Genomic DNA, 21,373 nt, shown 5'->3' with positions numbered 1-21,373 from the left:
TAAAACTTTTGAGGAAAAAATTACTAATTTTACCTTAAAGAACCAGTTGAAGATAGAAGTATTTTAGCTAATATTTTGTGGTCATTAAAACATTAACATATACTTAGTTTAGCCTTACTTTATAGCCAGATTTTAAGGGGTTTACTTCCAAAACCTCTCCAGTCACCTCTTTTCTAGCTATAACAGTCAACACCATCCCTCTTGGTTTTGGTGCCTTGAACCTTAAAAACCAACTGCTGCCTTTTTCTCAGATTTACTACAGTAATCATTTGGACCTTTCCTTAAAGGAATAAAAGTGGATAAGTGCCAGAAAATCATCAAAAAGTAGACTCGAGCACACTATTTTGAAGTCTTCTAAAGCCACATGAAAGCTGTGTGAGCAACAGACTGAAATCTGAAGTCATTATTCACTGAAAATCTTGCTTGACAGCCATGGTCACCATAAATAACTCCTTTAATGTTCCACCACAAAAGAGAAAGCCATATGGGTTTCCAAAGACATGAGGATGAGTAAAAGATGACAGAACTTTAATTTAGGAGTGAACTATTTCTTTACAGAGGCAATAATATAGTTGCTTCCAGTGGTTCCCAGTGGAACGGTACTTTTTTTCAGCAATTTCAGTAGTATTGTATTAACATTATTGTAGAGTAACTGGCATCCAACATGTGTATATTTTTGTCTTTTCATACACGTGTTGGTCATGTTTAACAAAAATACAGTTAAGGGGTTAACCTGTTGGGCTCAGAGCCCACAATAGCTTGATAAAATCTTAATAATACTATCTGGAAAGAGTCTGCCTCATAAATTAAGTATAATTTAACCTAATACAGCATACAGATACAGCAGTTATAGTAATACAACAGCACTGGTTCCACATCCTTTTGGAAGTAAGACCACTTGTGAGCAGTGTCATGAAATGTACGAAGGAACCAAGAACTATTAATGATTGTGATTTTAGTATTTAGAAGGTCACTGCTCTCTTTGAGCAGGGACTAAATAAAATTGACGAGACATGTTAACTTTTTTTTTCAATGCAAAGCTTGAATGGAACACACTCTTGTTCACACTCATGCATTTTAAACTTATGCTTAACACAGAGGGCATGTGCATAACCAACCACTAATGGGAATGATCTAACGCTTTATTCTCTTTAAAAACCACCAAGAAAATCTATACCTAAAGAGTCAAATTGAGAGAAAATGTAATATCTTCTGTTATTTCCCAACTTGTTTGCTCGCACTATGAGCATGTTGAAATTTACAATAAAGGCATACTGCATGCAGGATGCAGGTGTGCCTGAGAAAGATAACACTTTACAGTCTGTAAATGAACAAAATAGAATCTAAGAACACACTGCAAGAAGCTCATCAAAAGATAAAAAAAGATTGCTTATATTGCATTGAAAGACACAAATGTTTATGCATCTAAAACTATCACTGAATCTCAGGAATGTATTTTCTTCAATCCAAAATAATAATAATTGTGAAGAATTTTGACTTTCCTGTCTTCTTAGTTTCTTGACTTATACATCGTTTCTTGATAATAATTAATGAACCATAAGTTTGACAGTACACTTTGGCAATTGCATAATAAGAAAAAGACTAATCACTTAAAAAATGCATTCTAATGTCAAGATATTTTACAAAACTGTTTTGTAAAACCTCAGCAAAAGCTTCACCCACTTAAAAGAAAACATCTAGCAGTGTATACTTTTCCCAAATTATTTTACTACAATCAAAGGAAATATTGTGTTACACTAATATTAATAAAATATAATTTTAACTCCGTGACCTCTGCAAAGTCCTTTTAACATGTCTTATGTTTCTCAGTCTTTGGGTACCAACTACACTAAGTTATTGCGTACCCACTTGTCCTCAAAAATGCTTTTATGCAGTCCAGACCTGTCCAACAGTCTGCAAGAAAAACATTTCAAAGGCTGGATAATTTTGTGTTATGGGAAAAGAAAGATGTTCTTCAGGCAAACTGACAAATCAATCCTGTATCTTCTCATAATTGCTACTTTCATCAAGAGTGCATTTTCTGGTGATGTCGGGTGAGATGGTATCTACGGGTGAAGCTTTTTCCACACTGAGTGCAGGGGAAAAGCTTGGTGCCATTGTGAAGCTGTTGGTGGGCTTTGAGACTTTGAGGCCGACTAAAGCTTTTCCCACAATCAGGGCATTGGCATGGACGAACACCTGAATGTGTTTGCTCATGCCGCCTCAGGTCTCCTGACTGCCTGAAGCTCTCACCACACAGTGAGCACAGGAAAGGTTTTTCACCCGTGTGTGTGCGGAGATGCACGTTCAGTTGTCCCGAGTGGACAAAACTCTTCCCACACTGTGGACATGTGTAAGGCTTTTCTCCTGTGTGGATGCGCTGGTGCTGCTTGAGGCTGTTAAACCAAGTGAAGGCCTTCCCACAATCTGGGCAGAGATAGACGTTCTCCCCCTGCTTGAAGCAGCTGTGGTTCTTGAAGCCCTTGATTGTGCTAAAGCTCTTGCAGCACTGGCTGCAGCTGTGAGGCTTTTCAACAGACAAAACACCCCCTTCTTGGAAACTCAGATATTTCACGCTCATCTCAGGGTGATGTCGCCGGACATGTTTGTAAAGATAGCGTGCATCGGTAAAGGAGAAGGGGCAGCATGAGCAGGGAAAGATGCTGGCATTAGCCAGGGCTGAGCTCTGGCGGTGGGCTTTGCGGCGTGAGTGGCTCTGCTGGTGGCGCTTCAAGCCAGAACTCTGTGTGAAGGACTTGAGACACAGCGTACAACAGTAGGGCTTCTCCTTGGAGTGGATGGTGCGCTCATGGAGCTGAAAGTTGCACATGCGGTTGAAGTAAAGGTTGCATTCGGAGCAGCTGTGAAGACCGTCTCCCTCTTGAACGCACTCATGGGCTTTGAGATTATCAACATTATTGAAAGATCTTAGGCATTCACCGCAAACACACTGGGAAGCTTGCGCTTCCTGTGGTTCCTCTAGTTCCTCGTTAGGTTTCCCTGTGCATTGGTGAGTTTTCAGTGTCTCCGTATCAGTAAAGCTTTGTTGACACTCAGTGCATATTAGTAAACTCTTCTGCGGCTCAACCTCAACCACGGCTTTCTTCTTGGTTTTAGGTGGACGGCCCCGTGGTCGGCAAGTAGGCACTTTTTTAGGGCGACTTCTGCATCTGAAAGAGCTCTTTGCAGACCTCTTCATTCGAGCAGGAGGTTCATAGGGTGGGTCATCCTTGTCAAAGTTAGCCTCTGTATCACCCTTAGTCTCTGCTGTGAGTGAGCCATTCTCAACTAATCTGAGGTACTCTCCGTGGTGATGGCGTTTGAGATGTTGGAATAAATTGATTTTGGCCACAAAAGAGAAGGAGCACTTAGTGCAAGGGTAGATATCAGAAGGTCTGTTTGCATCCATCTCTTTCTCCTCACCCTGGTGGGTCTGTTGGTGTCTCTTGAGCCCTGTTGCCTGACTAAAGCACTTCTTACAACGGCTGCAGCAATAAGGCCTCTCTTTGGAGTGGATTGTGCGCTGATGTCTCTTCAGATGACAAGACCTCAAAAAGTTCCGACCACAATCACTGCAAGTATTACTTTCACCTGAGACCTCAGGAACACTGTTTGCCTGGTTTGTGTCTTTGCTCAAACCATCACAGAATGTACTGGACAAATCTGTGCTGTCTATGTCTGAGTGATGGTTGGCTTGTCCATTAAGGGTTGAAATATGACCCTCACAGTTATCTGTGAATGGCTGTATCCGTGTATGTGGAAGTGCATCAGAGACCAGAAGGCACTGGTCTATCTCAATCACTGGTGAGTGGTCTTCAGACTCAAGTGGCTGTTTCTCCATGAAGTGTGCGTGCTGATCTGGGTGTGAGTGTTTCACATGAATGCTCAGATAAAAAGGGGTTGGGAAGGAATAATGGCAATGAGAACATTTACAGTCTTTAGATGCCTGCTCTTCAGTTTTCCCTGAAAAAAACAAAATAAAGTCAAATTACTGGAAAGTCACTATTGAGATCAACACCAAATTCATGATAGCTGCTGTATTCAGACATCCTATATACTGGGTTCCCAAGTCCTCAAGACTTATAGTTATAATTGAAAAAAGGTGCGTCTTACATAGTGTTGACTCTCCGCAAAGCTCTCTCTCTCAGTAACTGTTGCTGTGTCAATGATGTGATGCTCATCAGATCTTTAAAATTATTAAAAGATACATAGGTATATAGGTGTATACATACTCTACGATTACCACTCAATTACTGAGTTCAAAAGTCATTTTGATATTTTTTCTGAGTCTTAAAGACAAAAATGTGGTGTGACCGTCCTGAGACAGAAAAAAACAAAAAACAAGTCTTGAACAAAAAAAGATTTGTTGGCATGGGTAGTGCAGAATAATCTTTTATTATTATTTCTTTAAAAAATAAACAGTGAAACAACGCAGTTTTAAAATATGACTGATATTTGAAAAGCATTTGTCCACCAAATCAAAGTCATGTGGTGTAACCAACATGTGACAAAAAAACATAACAGAAAATACTGAGTTTAAAGATAAGTTCACATGGGAGTTGCGTGACGCCATGCGGGGTTCGGACGTGTAAACGGCGAGCTCTGCGCACTTTGCTAGTTTTTAATTCTTTTTGTGTCCTAAACAGGTGAGATTCGATACACACTGTTTCATAACAGTTCTATGAAGAAAATGTGTCAAAGAATTCAAAATCCTCGGCGCTGGTGACATTAAGACACTTACGTGCTCAAGCTGATACCCCTGACAAGGCCGCAGACCAGGGACTCAATTTGGACGGTGCAGCAGGAGAAATTCAACGTCAACTGGCGAGCAGGTCTGTGATGCTGACGAAGGTTGTAGCGGACCTGGTGGGTCTTGCTGTAATACGCCGATCGATTACGGCGATGGAGGCGAAATTCTCCGAGTTGGTGACAAGATTGTCGGACGTCGAGAAATGGATCAATTATCTGGAGTCATCGGAGAGGGAATTAGCTGCTAATTCGCTAACGACCAAGGCAGATTTGCAGTGCGTCTGGGAAAAGTTGGAAGACCTTGAAAATCGTAATCGGCGAAACAACGTCCAAATTGTTGGAATTCCTGAGAACGAGGAAGAGATATGGTGAAATTCCTAGACAAGCTCTTCCCAATTCTGCTCGATATAACAGGCCATGAGCTGGAAAACGAGCAAGCTCACAAAGTCCCAGCTCGGAGAACCACGGAGGGAGAAAGGCCCCGATCAATTCTGGCCAAATTTCTGAGATCATCCGATAAAGATCTCGTCTTACGCGAGGCGAGGAGTAAAGGAAAGCTTTCTTTTTTTCTTTTTACCCAATTTGCCCAATTCCCAGTACGCTTTTAAATCCTCGTGGTCGCGTTGTGATTCACCTCAATCCGGGTGGCGGAGGATGAATCCCAGTTGCCTCCGTGTCTGAGACCATCAACCCACGCATCTTATCACGTGGCTTGTTGAGCGCGTTGCCACGGAGACATTGCGTGTGTGGAGGCTTCACGCCATCCACCGCGCTCAAAGGAAAGCTTTCTTGGAAGAACCACAGCATTTTCTTGTTCCCAGACTTTGCGAATTTGATGAGAAACGTGATTGATTCAAGGAATGCAAGAAACTCTTACATCAACGGAAGGTCACTTTTGCACTGATGTTCCCAGCCAAATTGAGAATAGATACTAAGGATGGCCGCAAAGAATTTACCTGCCCACAACAAGCGATATCTTTCATAAAGTCAATGGAATAAGTTATTTTGGTGACTTTCATGTTGCTTCCGAGTGAGCTTGACTCGTTGAAAATTCACTTAACTGTTCGAGGAAACTGGGCACCTTTTTTTGTTTATTCTTGTGATGGCTCCGCCTAGGGACTGGAGCTTGTTTTGTGGAATAACACTCCTTCGGGTCAGTTGTGGATGAATCTGCTCGTTCTTTGTATTTATGCCTCCTATTGGATGGAGTTTGTTTTGGGGTTTGATTGTTGCACTAATGTTGGAAAGTGGTCTTTATAATCTTGTTTTTGACACACCATACATTTTTTCTAATATGTCAAAATGTCAGATGTTAATATGAGTGGATTATCTCTCTCCACATGGAATGTGAATGGGTTGGGGCACCCCATAAAAATAAGTTATTTCTCTTCTTAAACGTAAGAAATATGATAGTGTTTCTTCAAGAAATGCATCTTTCCCCGCAGGAAGCTAAACAATTTGGGAAGATATGGGGTTGACATGTTTTCTTTAGTGCTGGCTCAAGTAAGAGCAGGGGAGTCATTACATTGATCAGTAAGCATCTACAATTCAAAGGTCAAAAACAGATTAAAAGTAATTTAGGAAGAGTCATTATTGTTTTAGCAGAAATTCAGGGGCAAAGGTTGATTTTGGCTAATATTTACGCACCTAACGTTGATGATCAGGGCTTTTTTTTTTTTTACAGATCTTGAAGGGATGTTGCAAGCCGCTGGCACCCCTCATGATATAATATTGGGAGGAGACTTTAATCTTTTGATGGACTCATTCCTTGATCATAGTGAAGCAAAATTGTGTAAGCCCCCTAGGACAACATTGACACTTCACAGGATGTGTAAAAATCTTGGTCTTACAGATATTGAGACTTTTGAACCCATCTGGTAGGGACTATACATCTTTTTCATCAGTCCATAAGATCTATTCTAGAATAGATATTTTTATTTTTATATCTAAGCCCCTCATTTCATCTGTTGTTGATTGCTCAACTTTAAAAAATGTATTCTCAGATCACACCCTGGTGAGTTTAGAGGTGTTGCCACATATGGAAAAAAAAAAGAAATCATATAGTTGGCACTTTAATGTATCCCTTTTGCAAAATCCTGATTTCCAACAAATGTTAAAGGCTGAAATCAATGTTTATATGGAGATCAACTGGTTCTCAGTATCCTCTGTGTGCGTGGCTTGGGAGGCATTTAAGGCGGTTCTTAGGGGTCGGATCATACAGTATGCCTCATTCATCAAAAAATCCAAAGCACGAGAACTCGTGGAGTTGGAAGGGAATATTAAAAGTGCCGAGGCAAAGCTGAAGCGCCGTATGTCAGCTGATGGCCTCAGAGAATTGACCCAATTGAAATATAGATATAATACTATTTTGTCACATAAAGTGGAGTTTTGGTTATTCAGGGCAAGACAGTCATACTTTGAGTCAGGTGACAAAGCAGGGAAGCTTTTGGCTAGATTTATAAAGCAGAGAGAGTCTCTTTCTATCATTCCCTCAGTGAAATCTGCTGGTGGTGAAATTTTTACCTCAGTCATTGATATTAATAATGCCTTTAAAGAGTTCTATCTTGATCGTTATAGTTCCACGTCTTCGACTACTGATGACGATATTAGAAACTTTGTGGAACCATTAGATCTTCCTAAACTGACGATTGAGCAAAAAAACTCTCTTGATTCTGAGATAACCTTGGAGGAGCTTGTCGAGGTAATTAAGTCCCTACCTAATGGCAAGGCTCCGGGGACAGATGGTTTTGCCGCAGAATTTTTTAGATCCTATGCTACAGAACTGGCTCCACTTTTGTTAGAAGTTTATACTGAAACATTAAAGAATGGAAAGCTTCCGCCAACCATGACACAAACCTTGATCAGTCTGATTCTTAAAAAGGACAAAGATCCAAACAAGAGTTACCGTCCAATTTCCCTGATCCAGCTAGATGTTAAAATATTGTCATTAAAAGGAGTTTGATATGGTAGAATGGGATTATCTTTTTAAAATTTTGGAAATGTATGGGTTTGGGAGTACGTTTATTGGATGGATTAAGTTGCTTTATAGACATCCAGTAGCGGAGGTACAAACAAATTGATTAATTTCAGATTATTTTACTCTGGATAGGGGCACCCGGCAGGGTTGCCCTCTTTCCCCATTATTGTTGTCTTGCCCTAGAACCATAAGCAGCTACGATAAGAAAGGAGGATGATTTTCCAAGGGTGATGGTGGAAGGTATAGCGCATAAGCTTCTGCTTTACGCAGATGATATTTTATTATTCGTCTCCGACCCTACTAGATCTATGCCTTGCCTTCACAGAATTATTAATTCCTATTCTAAGTTCTCAGGATACAGAGTCAACTGGTCTAAATCCGAAGCTTTGGCTCTGACAGCATACTGCCCAGTAACTGCTTTCCAGCCGGGTGCCTTCCAGTGGCCCAAACAGGGCATTAAGTATTTGGGTATTTTATTCCCAGCAAATGTGTGCGATTTAGTTCGAGTTAATTTTGACCCTTTAATAAAAAGGTTTTTGAGCAATGTGGGCAGGTGGGCTTCATTACATTTATCGATGATTGGGAAGGTTAATATTATTAAAATGAATTGTATTAGATGTCCCCTGTAGATGTCCCCCTCTCTTACTTCAAGCAATTTGATAGCATAAAGAATTCTTTCATTTGGAATGGTAAGCGTCCCAGATTACATTTCAGTAAACTGCATACACCGATTGACAAAGGTGGGCTAGGCCTACCCAAGATTGTTTTATTATTATGCATTCGGTCTCAGACATTTGGCTCATTGGTCGCTTCCAACTGAGAGAGCCCCTCCCTGGTTTTGTATTGAACAGGAAGTTCTTGCCCCTATTTTGCCATTGCAAAGCCTATCAAACTAACCGGAGAAGTTAAATTACACCCCGTTATTTCGCATTTGCACTCGGTATGGACAAAAGTGTCCAGTGTGTTTAATTCGGATATTTATCTAAATGTTGCCTCGAGCTTATGGCTGAACCCCAAATTATGTATTAATAAGTCCTCTTTCTGCTGGTCAGAGTGGATTGTGAGGGGGGTTACTACACTCAGTGACCTATATGAGAGTAGTGTGTTGAGATCCTTTGAAAATTTGGCTCAACATTTTGAGATCCCAGATCTCAGTTTTTTAGGTATTTACAGCTACTCTGTACTATTTTTGGGAATAGCATACAACCCCCTAAAACAGCAGATACTATGGGAGTGGTGATTACTGCTTTTGGAAAAGGTCATGAGGCATCAGTGTATTACTCCCTGCTAAATCAGAGCCTGGGGGACAGAGCTTCAACTTCTCTCAAGAGATTACGGGAGAAAGATTTAAACTTGGAATTGGAGGAAGGAGAGTGGGCTAGGATTAAAAAAAACATCAAGTCTGCATCTAGAGACGCAAGGGTGCGCCTCATGCAATTCAAGATTTTACATCGGTTCTATTGGACCCCCTCTAGATTGTATAGGCTTGGTCTTAAAGACACATCCACCTGCTGGCGATGCCAGTCAGAGGATTGAGACATAACCCATGACTTTTGGGGGTGTCTTAACATCCAGGAACTTTGGTTGAAGGTTCAGAGTTTGGTGTCTGATGTATTGGGCACTCGGGTTTCATTTTGCCACAGACTCTGTATTTTGGGTGATGGGGAGGTCATCGATGTTAAAAATAGACACATAAATAGTTGGGTCTTAACCAGTGTCATGACTGCCAGACAGATACTTTTAAGGGGTTGGAGGTCGGCTGGAGCACCCTCATTTCAGGAGTGGTGCTCGGAGATGAGAAGGGTGGCAGCCTTTGAAGAAGGGTCATTTAGAAGAATGGGGAAGTTTAACTTGTTCATGGAGAAATGGGGTGGATATCTGTCATTTATGGATTTGTGATTATTTTTTTATTTTTTATTTGTTTATTTTTATTTTTTGTGCGTGTCTATATCATGTACGACCACTGGGATGTTGTTGGGGGCCAGGGTGGTTTTGGGAGGGGTAATAGTGGGGGTTAATGTTGATTCTGTGTAAATATGTTTTGTTTTTCTATGTTCAACTATGTGAATCAATAAAAATTGTTAAAATAAAAAAGTATGCCAAAATATGTTTTATTATTAAGCGACTCGAGCAGGAATACAGTATTGTTCTTGTTTATTTGCTCCCTGCAGAGCAGAAAACATGTATAGTAAATAAGTAACATATCTAAATTTCAAAATGTTCACATACTTTGAACAAGTTTTTAATGCTAAAATAATTTAATAAATACTTTTGAATCAACATATTACATTGCTTTTGTTTATTTATGAATGTATAATTAGCGATTTGGCTGTATAAATAGCAGAACGACGCAGACACCAATGCAAAACTATAAATGCAAACCAATGCGTTGGCCACTATGTGGAGACTATGCCGTAGGTTCGACGCAAAAGCATAAATTAGCCTTAATAGTAGACTACAGTACAAGTTCATAAGTTCGGGTGTTTGATCAGCAGTCACACGCACCAGTGAAAATAAAAACTTTACCCACATCTCTCAAACAGCTGTCTGATCATTATTTTCAGCTGTTTTCTCCCTTTCTGTGCAAATTTGTTGACGTGTTATCACGAATAAACTCTCCCGTTGCTACAGTTGTGCTCAAAAGTTTGCATACCCTTGGAGAATTGGTAATATATGCACCATTTTTAAAGAAAACATGAGTGAGCACGCAAAACACATTTCTTTTATTTCTTATGGGATTCATATTCAGCTTTAGGTTATAACAGAATGGCACAATCATAAAACAAAACATGGCAACAAAGAAAAAAATGAAATGACCCGTTCAAAAGTCTGCATACCCTTAGTTCTTAATACTGTGTATTGCCCCCTATAGCATCAATTACATCATGCAGTCTTTTGTAATAGTTGTCTATGAAGCCCCAAATTCTTGCAAGTGGTATAGCTGCCCATTTGTCATGGCAAAATGCCTCCAGGTCATGCAAAGTCTTTGGTCTTCTTGCATGAACCGCACGTTTGAGATCTCCCCAGAGTGGCTCGATGATATTAAGGTCAGGAGACTGTGATGGCCACTCCAGAACCTTCACCTTTTTCTGCTGTAACCATTGGAGGGCCAACTTGGCCTTGTGCTTAGGGTCATTGTCGTGCTGGAAAGTTAGAGAGCGTCCCATGCGCAGCTCTCGTGCAGAAGAATGCAAATTGTCTGCCAGTATTTTCTGATAACATGCTGCATTCATTTTGCCATTAATTTTCACAAGATTCCCCATGCCTTTAGAGCTAACACACCCCCAAAACATCAGTGAGCCACCACCATGCTTCACAGTGGGGATGGTATTCTTTTCACTATAGGCTTTGTTGACCCCTCTCCAAACATAGCGCTTATGGTTGTGACCATAAAGCTCTATTTTGGTCTCGTCACTCCAAATTACAGTGTGCCAGAAGCTGTGAGGCGTGTCAAGGTGTTGTCGGGCATATTGTAACTGAGCTTTTTTGTGGCATTGGCGCAGTAAAGGCTTCTTTCTGGCAACTCGACCATGCAGCTCATTTTTGTTCAAGTATCGTCGTATTGTGCTCCTTGAAACAACCACACCGTCTTTTTCCAGAGCAGCCTGTATTTCTCCTGAGGTTACCTGTGGGTTTTTCTTTGTATCCCAAACAATTCTTCTGGCAGCTGTGGTTGAAATCTTTCTTGGTCTACCTGACCTTGGCTTGGTATCAAGAGATCCCCGAATTTTCCACTTCTTAATAAGTGATTGAACAGTACTGACTGGCATTTTCAAGGCTTTGGATATCTTTTTATATCCTTTTCCATCTTTATAAAGTTCCATTACATTGTTACACAGGTCTTTTGACACTTCTTTTCTGCTCCCCATGGCTCAGTATCTAGCCTGCTCAGTGCATCCACGTGAGAGCAAACTCAGTGACTATTTATACACAGACACTAATTGCAATTTAAAAAGCCACAGGTGTAGGAAATTAACCTTTAATTGCCATTTAAACCTGTGTGTGTCACCTTGTGTGCCTGTAACAAGGCCAAACTTTGGATCAGGGCCATTTGGGTGATTTCTGTTATCATTATGTTTTAAAAAGGAGCCAAACAACTATGTGATAATAAATGGCTTCATATGATGTTGAAAATATAAGAATATTCTCCATTCCGATTATAGAATATTTTGCCAAAAACCGCGCCATTCACGGCAATCTCCCATTCATTCCTATGGGGAGTTCTGTATAACTTGTCAAAATGAGCAACCATAACCAAGGGGAGCAGTGCTTAGCGAAGGGTCAATTGCCAGTTTTGATAAATCAATTAAACTAACTTGACAATAAAAAATAGTCATTTCTTTAGCCACTTTCAGCCACTTTACTATGCGTGTCATCTTTCTTTTTGTTAAGGTACACAACTCAGGACTAATGAGGACTTGTTTCAAATGTTATTGTTTTCATTGTTTTAGCATGTTAGATTAATCTTCCTTCTGTATTTTAAGCATAATGCAGTTTTAGACAACATGACATTTTCATTTATTTTAAATTTTTGACGTTTATTTACATTGCATTCAAATCAGATGATGACCAACAAATTCAACGTCAGACTGCCATGTTTGTTATATACATTTGGTCGCCAGTGAATGCTTCAACCCGGGAGGATATAACTCATTTGATTAAACCAGGTATTTGAGTAAATATACTCTTGGCTGGAAAAATTGCCTTAAATAATCAAGAAACAGTTGCTTTAAAGCAGAAACTGTTTAAAATGACTTTATTGTCAGGTTTAACTAAGTTAGTTTTGAAAGGCTAAAAATTAACAAAAGGAATATATTTCTCTTACATTGCTCATTTCCTTTGGAAAAGAGATCTTGATTGATCTATCAGCCCATTGGCTGTGGTTTTTGTTTATTTGGGGTCTGCAAATGATCACAACTCCGGTCCAATGGGGGTTACAGTGTGGTCTGTTGATTGGTCAATTTAAATGTATCAGGTTGGGTTCTGGTAACATGGTCAAGCAAAGGATAAATGAGGATTGTAACTTTGCTCTTCCTCCAGCTGGGTTTCAGGCCATCAGGCCAGACTCCAGTTCTCACTGGCATCTCTACCAACCCTTTCTCTCTCTTTCTATCTTTTGGTCATCTTCACTCAGGTAGTATCCATACTGGTTTCTAGAGCTGGGTAAAAATATAAATTTTCCAATGCATCACAATCATCATTTGAACGATCTCAATATCGATTCTTAAATCCCAAGATCAATCTTTTACTATAAGCCCCTTTCACACATACAGCCTTTTCCAGAAAATTTACTGCAATTTTCTTGTTAGAGGTCATGTGTGAACACGACCCTTTTGAAAATACGGGTAAATTTTGCTCTAGCAATTTCCCTTAATGAGAAACTGCATCATTACCTAAAAATTTCCATATTGATGGTATGTGTGAACAGAGCCATAAGATTACCGGTTTCAGTTCTATGAGGTCAGGATGCGCTAACGTAAGTTAGTTCTGACTGAGATGACACAATTACTCCATGCTGTAGTACTGGTGAATTGGAAGTAATAAAAAAAAGTCAACAAATTGGTCAGATATTGAAACTAAAGCGCTTCTCTTCATCTGAGCAGATGAACACATTTGTCAAAAGCTTAAAGAAACAGTAAGCGATTCCGTTACATATGATAAACTGAACAGTGTTCTCCTTTGGGAACACGCAGACCTCCAGCGTTACCAAACGTACATTTTCAGATACAAAATAATACCAGACCATGTTTTCAAACAAGAACCCTACATTTCTGGCGCAGCCGTGTAGATGTAATTTCTGGCAAATAACGTCACAGAGTTTAACAGCATTTGGTGCTGTGTATGGTACTGTGAATAGCACATGTGGTACATTTATCAGTGATGGCAACCCAACGATTTTTCTGTAATTTACCTGGTTGCATGTGTGAAAGGGGCTAATGTGGCAAACCACTATAATGCAAGTAAATCACTCATATGGGCAACCAAATCTCACGGAATGCGACTAAAAATGTCCCACTGACAAGTAAATGTTCAGATTTCACTCACCAGTTATGGAGCTGTATAGTGGAGAAGTTAATAGCACATTTTACTGTGGGTTAAGACCAAAAGTTGATTATGTATTTTCACAACGCTTCTCTCTTCTGACCTACATTACCTACCGTTAGGATCATACTTATGCGTGCCAATCGTCTGCCTGCTGTGCACCTTTCAATATGGATAATGTTTGTAGACGTTTTTGCTATCCAACTAAAAAATAAGAAAATAAAATCAACAAAGAGAGCCAAATCACGGAAACTGGAAGACTGGTCACTGTGATATCAGCATCAGGTAAGATACTCATCTTAATTTATCCACTCAGCTACGTAATGTTATAATTATATGATTAATCAAAGATAAATCTCAATTTCAGTGGGTTTATTATAAGGTAAATTTTATTTTAATAAGGTTCTTATAATTAATAATTTTAATAAATAAAAATTAACAATAAATTAAATATTTAAAATGTATTTTTAAAATGATAAGTAATTTTACATTTTAAAAGACAAAGTTACAAATCGTATTTTATCACCTAAATTAATTCAATGTGATTTTGATGCATTCAGAGCACATGACTTTAATGCCCACATCTAGAAAACAGACACCCCTGTGGAAAAACATGGAGATCTTATTCCCATCCGAAACGGTACATGAAATCACAGACGTTGGGTGAAAATAACTGTAACTCAAACGTCGTTTGGAAAACTAATCCCATCCGAATAGGGCTTTATATGCGCTTACTGGTTGATGCCGCTAGTCTTAAAGGGATATTTCACCCAAAAATGAAAATTCAGTCATTGTTTACTCACCCCTGTGTTGTCATAACCCTATATGACATTCTTTTTCTTGACACAAAAGGAAAATTATGAAAAAAAAATTGTGCTCAGTGATGTTATACAATGGCAGTTTATAATGTCCACCCCTTCAAGCATCAAAAGGACACAAAAGTATAATTCAGAAGTCTAATAAATTATTCTATGCAACTCACGTATTGTTCTGAAGGAATAAGATAAGGTTTGGTGAGAAACAAACCGAAATCTAATGTATTAAGTGAAACTCTTGTCCAACCGGGCAACTTGTAATCTCTTGAGAATTTACAATGTGCATCATATCCTCTCTGTGCATTATTTCAGTAATCATATTTTCACATAAATTATATATTCTCTGATTCATCTGCTCATGAATTTTCCACGGATCCAACCTCTCCAGTCTCCGCCCATGACTTTGGCAGCCATTTTTAAATTTGGCAAAAAGTTACTTTTGCGAACTCATCCCACAGCATTCATCGGAACTTCCCCAAAATTTTATCAGAGCACCTTGAGACATTGCTGGACAAAAGTTATCAAAAGTTTTTTTGAGAGTAAACCGTTTTTTAATAACGCATCAACAAATTCAGCGGCGAAGAGGCCAAACAGAAAGTGTGGCTAAATATTGGCAACGCTCTGTTCTATCGAAGCTAGGGATGTCAATTTTCAGACATTTTCATAATCAATTGTCATGGAAATTAAGTTTCCCAAAACGCAAGTGTAGGACTCCAAATAATGTGCATGTAGCCTACTGTTTAAATAATACAGTATTCAGAAAACTATTTTTCTGAAATTTATTTTTGAAATTCCATTTGGTGGCACAGGAATTACATACTTCAGCTTTAATACATTTATCCTATGCTTAGTATGAATTTAGTTTAGTGTGAATTTTAACTTGTTTTTTTAATTTGAAATCAAATCATTTACATTTGTGCATTAGGCAAAAGCTTTTATCCAAAGCGATTTACAGTGCATTCAGTGTAACCATCAGTTTGTGTGTTCCTTTGGAATCAAACACATGATCTTGGCGTTGCTAATTTTCATTGCATTCAGTGTAAACATCAGTTTGTGTGTTCCTTGGGAATCAAACTCATGATCTTGGCGTTGCTAGTGCCATGCTCTACCAGTTGAGCTACAGGAACCCTACAGGAATTATGTCAATCACAGACAAAATTGTAGGTTGGGATGAAACAAGGAGACCAGCAGATCAGCAGTATTTGTTTTAATGTTGTACTTTAATACATTATCAAGGTGTATGAAGAAAATATAATTTTAATTTGTAAAGAAATGCTCCAACACTGATTGTGGTTCTTTTGTCAAGTGGACAAGATGTGACATGCAGCGCGCAAGCACCCTCTAGCGGCAGATGACTGTATAAACAGCCTTATCAACATCTGCTGGCATGATTACTGAATGCATTTGTCCTGAAATTAATCGACGATCGATAAGCTAAATCGATCAAATTATTAATGACAATAAATCGATTCATCATTAACATCCTTAATCCAAACAAAACTTGGTATGGCTCATTAGGACCATGATCAAAGGGTAGGGTACATGGCAATTTTGGGGACGGCAATTCTGGGTCAAGAAATCTCAAAAATTGCTATTTTTGCCCATAACTTTTGAAACGTATGTCCTAAAATCATACAGAATTTTCAGTTAAATTTGTCCAAAAATACTGTATCTTACAAACATATATATATATATATATATATATATATATATATATATATATATATATATATATATATATATATATAAACTTAGTAAACATTATTAGCAGCATATGACCTGATCAGTTTGGGTACAGCACCACCTAGTGCTAAAAAAACAAAAAACTAAAATTCATTCATATAAAAAGTCCTTATAACTTTTGAAATCCTTGGCATAAATGATTTTGATCTCTTCAGATTCCTTGCATCATACTGAATACAATGCAACCAATCTGTCCAAAGTGTACATTATAGCATGTCCGCCATTTTGAATCTAATTTTCAACTGCCCTTTCGAACTCATCCTACAGCTTTCATCAGATCCTTCACAAATTTTGTTCAGATAATTGAGACATAGCTGGTAAAAAGTTATCAAAAGATTTTTCATATTCCAAACCATTTTCCTGTAACATGCAAACCAAGTTGGCCAAGAAGATATCCATCGGAAGATGTTCTGAGTGGTCAAATGTAAAACATTATCTCAGCAATGCTTTGGCAAATTCTCATTACATTTGGCTTAAATGACTGTCAAACCAAGCCAGAAAAAAAAGCTATTTAATGAGTGCTGTATGTTAAAGTTCGCAACAGCAGTATCTTATAAATTTTTCTCATATTGGGATGCCTGTTTCGCTACGACACAACTCAGAGTGTAGTGTGACACCCTGCTAATGAGCTCAGCTGAAGATTTGAATCAGGTGTACAGGTGCATCTCAATAAATTAGAATGTCGTGGAAAAGTTAATTTATTTCAGTAATTCAACTCAAATTGTGAAACTTGTGTATTAAATAAATTCATTGCACACAGACTGAAGTAGTTTAAGTCTTTGGTTCTTTTAATTGTGATGATTTTGGCTCACATTTAACAAAAACCCACCAATTCACTATCTCAAAAAAATAGAATATGGTGACATGCCAATCAGCTAATCAACTCAAAACACCTGCAAAGGTTTCCTGAGCCTTCAAAATGGTCTCTCAGTTTGGTTCACTAGGCTACACAGTCATGGGGAAGACTGCTGATCTGACAGTTGTCCAGAAGACAATCATTGACACCCTTCACATGGAGGGTAAGCCACAAACATTCATTGCCAAAGAAGCTGGCTGTTCACAGAGTGCTGTATCCAAGCATGTTAACAGAAAGTTGAATGGAAGGAAAAAGTGTGGAAGAAAAAGATGCACAACCAACCGAGAGAACCGCAGCCTTATGAGGATTGTCAAGCAAAATCGATTCAAGAATTTGGGTGACCTTCACAAGGAATGGACTGAGGCTGGGGTCAAGGCATCAAGAGCCACCACACACAGACATGTCAAGGAATTTGGCTACAGTTGTCGTATTCCTCTTGTTAAGCCACTCCTGAACCACAGACAACATCAGAGGCGTCTTACCTGGGCTAAGGAGAAGAAGAACTGGACTGTTGCCCAGTGGTCCAAAGTCCTCTTTTCAGATGAGAGCAAGTTTTGTATTTCATTTGGAAACCAAGGTCCTAGAGTCTGGAGGAAGGGTGGAGAAGCTCATAGCCCAAGTTGCTTGAAGTCCAGTGTTAAGTTTCCACAGTCTGTGATGATTTGGGGTGCAATGTCATCTGCTGGTGTTGGTCCATTGTGTTTTTTGAAAACCAAAGTCACTGCACCCGTTTACCAAGAACTTTTGGAGCACTTCATGCTTCCTTCTGCTGACCAGCTTTTTAAAGATGCTGATTTCATTTTCCAGCAGGATTTGGCACCTGCCCACACTGCCAAAAGCACCAAAAGTTGGTTAAATGACCATGGTGTTGGTGTGCTTGACTGGCCAGCAAACTCACCAGACCTGAACCCCATAGAGAATCTATGGGGTACTGTCAAGAGGAAAATGAGAAACAAGAGACCAAAAAATGCAGATGAGCTGAAGGCCACTGTCAAAGAAACCTGGGCTTCCATACCACCTCAGCAGTGCCACAAACTGATCACCTCCATGCCACGCCGAATTGAGGCAGTAATTAAAGCAAAAGGAGCCCCTACCAAGTATTGAATACATATACAGTAAATGAACATACTTTCCAAAAGGCCAACAATTCACTAAAAAATTTTTTTTTCTATTGGTCTTATGATGTATTCTAATTTTTTGAGATAGTGAATTGGTGGGTTTTTGTTAAATGTGAGCCAAAATCATCACAATTAAAAGAACCAAAGACTTAAACTACTTCAGTCTGTGTGCATTGAATTTATTTAATACACGAGTTTCACAATTTGAGTTGAATTACTGAAATAAATGAACTTTTCCACGACATTCTAATTTATTGAGATGCACCTGTATTAGTAAGCGATAATGTGCAGTCAGCCGGTTGTTTTCGCACAATAAACACCGACAGGGTGGTCAGGACCCCGATGCGAAGCACGGCTTACTAACCATATAAATAAATACACAAACAGAATATTGATGTGTGTTGAAATTATGTAATTTGAGAAGAAATGGCTAAACCACTAAAATCTGTTGGTATTTATTTTGTGAAAATGACCGTCTGACTTCTCATTATTCAGACTATTACAAGACTACTTGCCAAATAAACAATTAGATGGACATGAAACATTAATTTGCATTGAAAATGTGTAATTACACTGGCAGCCAAAAGTTTGGAATAATGTACATATTTTGCTGTTTTGGAAGGAAATTGGTACTTTAATTCACCAAAGTGGCATTCAACTGATCACAAAGTATAGTCAGGACATAAGTGATGTAAAAACAGCACCACCACTATTTGAAAAAAGAATTTATCAAATCTAGACAGGCCCCATTTCCAGCAGCCATCACTCCAACACCTTATACTTGAGTAATCATGCTAAATTGATAATCTGGTACTAAAAAAATCACTTGCCATTATATCAAACACAGTTTAAAGCTATCTGGTTCGTTAAATGAAGCATAACTTTGTCTTTGTGTTTGTTTTTGAGTTGTCACAGTATGCAATAGACTGGCATGTCTTAAGGTCAATATTAGATCAGAAATGGCAAAAAAAGAAACAGCTTTCTCTAGAAACTCGTCAGTCAATCATTGTTTTGAGGAATGAAGGCTATACAATGCTTGAAATTGCCAAAAAACTGAAGATTTCATACAAAGGTGTACACTACAGTATTCAAAGACAAAGGACAACTGGCTCTAACAAGGACAGAAAGAGATGTGGAAGGCCAGATGTACAACTAAACAAGAGGATAAGTACATCAGAGTCTCTAGTTTGAGAAATAGATGCCTCACATGTCCTCAGCTGACAACTTCATTGAATTCTACCTGATCAACACCAGTTTCATGTACAACAATAAAGAGAAAACTCAGGGGTGCAGGCCTTATGGGTAGAATTGTAAAGAAAAAGGCACTTTTGAAACAGAAAAACAAAAAGAAAAGGTTAGATAAAACAGATAATTGGAAAAGTGTGTTGTGTATCTTAACCCCACTGAGATTTTGTGGGATCAGCTAGACCGTAAGGTGCGTGAGAAGTGCCCAACAAGACAGACACATCTACATATGTGCTACAGGAAGCATGGGGTGAAATGTCACCTGAGTATCTGGACAAACTGACAGCTAGAATGCCAAGGATCTGCAAAGATGTCATTGTTGCACGTGGAGAATTTTTTTATGTGAACTATTTGAAGTAGTTTAAGAAGTTCTGAAAAAAAAAATTCAAATTGCAACAGTGGGGAAACAACGTGACGCCATGCGAGAAGCAGATGTGTGCAACACGAGCTCTGTGCACTTTGCTGTTTTTTTTTTTAAATTATTTTCATGTTATAACCGGTGAGATTTGATACACCCAGTTACATATTTGTTCTTTGAGGTAAACGTGGCAAAAAAGTCAAAATCCTCTGGCACTGGAGACATTAAAAGACGCTTACGCGCTCAAGATGAAACCTCTGGCGGCCCTGCGAGCCGGGGGCTCGATTTGGACGGCACGTCAGGAGATTAAATTCAGCGTCAACTGTCCAACATCTCGGTGATGCTGAAGAAAGTTGTTGCTGACTTGGAGGATCTCGCTGTAATACGGCGATCGATTACGGCGATGGAAGCAAAGTTCTCTGAGTTGGTTACAAGAGTGACAGAAGTTGATAAGCAAATCGATTATCTGGAATCAGCTGAAAGGGAATTATCCGCTTATCCGCCCATGACCAAAATAGTCGTGGAAAAAGTCTTGGAAAAACTGGAAGATTTGGAAAATATAAGCCAAAGGAATAACATAGGAATTGTTGGAATTCCTGAGCATGAAGAAAGCAGAGACATGGTGAAATTCCTGAACGAGCTCTTCCCGAGTCTGCTCGACATAACAGGCCATAAACTGGAAATCAAGCGAGCTCACAGAGTCCCTGCTCGCAGATCTGCTGAGGGAGACAGGCCCAGATCAATCCTGGCCAAATTTCTGAGATCATCCGATAAAGATCTCGTGTTGCGCCAGGCGAGGAGCAAAGGAAAACTTTCTTGGAAGAATCACAATATTTTTTTGTTCCCGGACTTTGCAAATTCGACAAGAGAGAAATGCGATTGGTTCAAGGAATGCAAGAAACACTTACATCAACGGAAGTTCGCTTTTGCACTGATGTATCCGGCCAAACTGAGAATAGTAACGAAGGATGGTCGCAGGGTATTTACGTGTCCAAAGCAAGCACTGTCTTTTATAAAACAATGGGTGAGTAAGCCATTTGGGGTTTTTCCATGTAGCTCCAGAGTGGATTAACTCGCTGTACTTACTCTGGCTGTCCGAGGAAGCTGGGCGCTGACCAGTTTTGTTTCTTTTTGCGTTGGCTCCACCTAGCGGCTGGAGTTTGTTTTGTGGCATGACTCCTTCAAGAAACTTTTGCTTGGATGGATGATCGCTTTTACACCGAAGTTCCCGGCCAGATTGAGAATGGATACTAAAATATATATATATATATCTTCATGCCTACACAAAGGATGTCTTTTATAAAGTTGACGGACTGAATAAATCATGGTGTATTTTTTTATGCAGCCTCCGAGTGAATAATACACACTTGATCATTCGAGGAACTGGGATGCCTGTTTTTTTTTTTTTGTTTTTTGTTTTTTTTTGTGCAGGTTCCGCCTAGTGGCTGTTGGCTGGAGTTTGTTTTTGTG

General features: G+C 39.2%; 1 protein-coding gene across 3 annotated transcripts in view; it reads right to left on the bottom strand.

Moving 5' to 3' along the window:
• Window positions 1-469: 469 nt before the first annotated feature.
• Window positions 470-21,373, bottom strand: part of prdm9 (PR domain containing 9) — a 35,663-nt gene continuing 14,759 nt past the window's right edge. For all 3 annotated transcript variants that reach the window (XM_051666745.1, XM_051666747.1, XM_051666746.1), the window contains one exon: window positions 470-3,963. In XM_051666745.1, coding sequence (XP_051522705.1) covers window positions 2,027-3,963 — 1,937 coding nt within the window. In that variant the 3' untranslated portion in view covers window positions 470-2,026. The remainder of the gene's footprint in view (window positions 3,964-21,373) is intronic.

This window comes from Myxocyprinus asiaticus, chromosome 32 (genome assembly GCF_019703515.2).
Source record: "Myxocyprinus asiaticus isolate MX2 ecotype Aquarium Trade chromosome 32, UBuf_Myxa_2, whole genome shotgun sequence".
Taxonomy (NCBI): domain Eukaryota; kingdom Metazoa; phylum Chordata; class Actinopteri; order Cypriniformes; family Catostomidae; genus Myxocyprinus; species Myxocyprinus asiaticus.
Note: the sequence above shows the minus strand (reverse complement) of the source record. Positions and strands in the feature narration are given on the sequence as shown.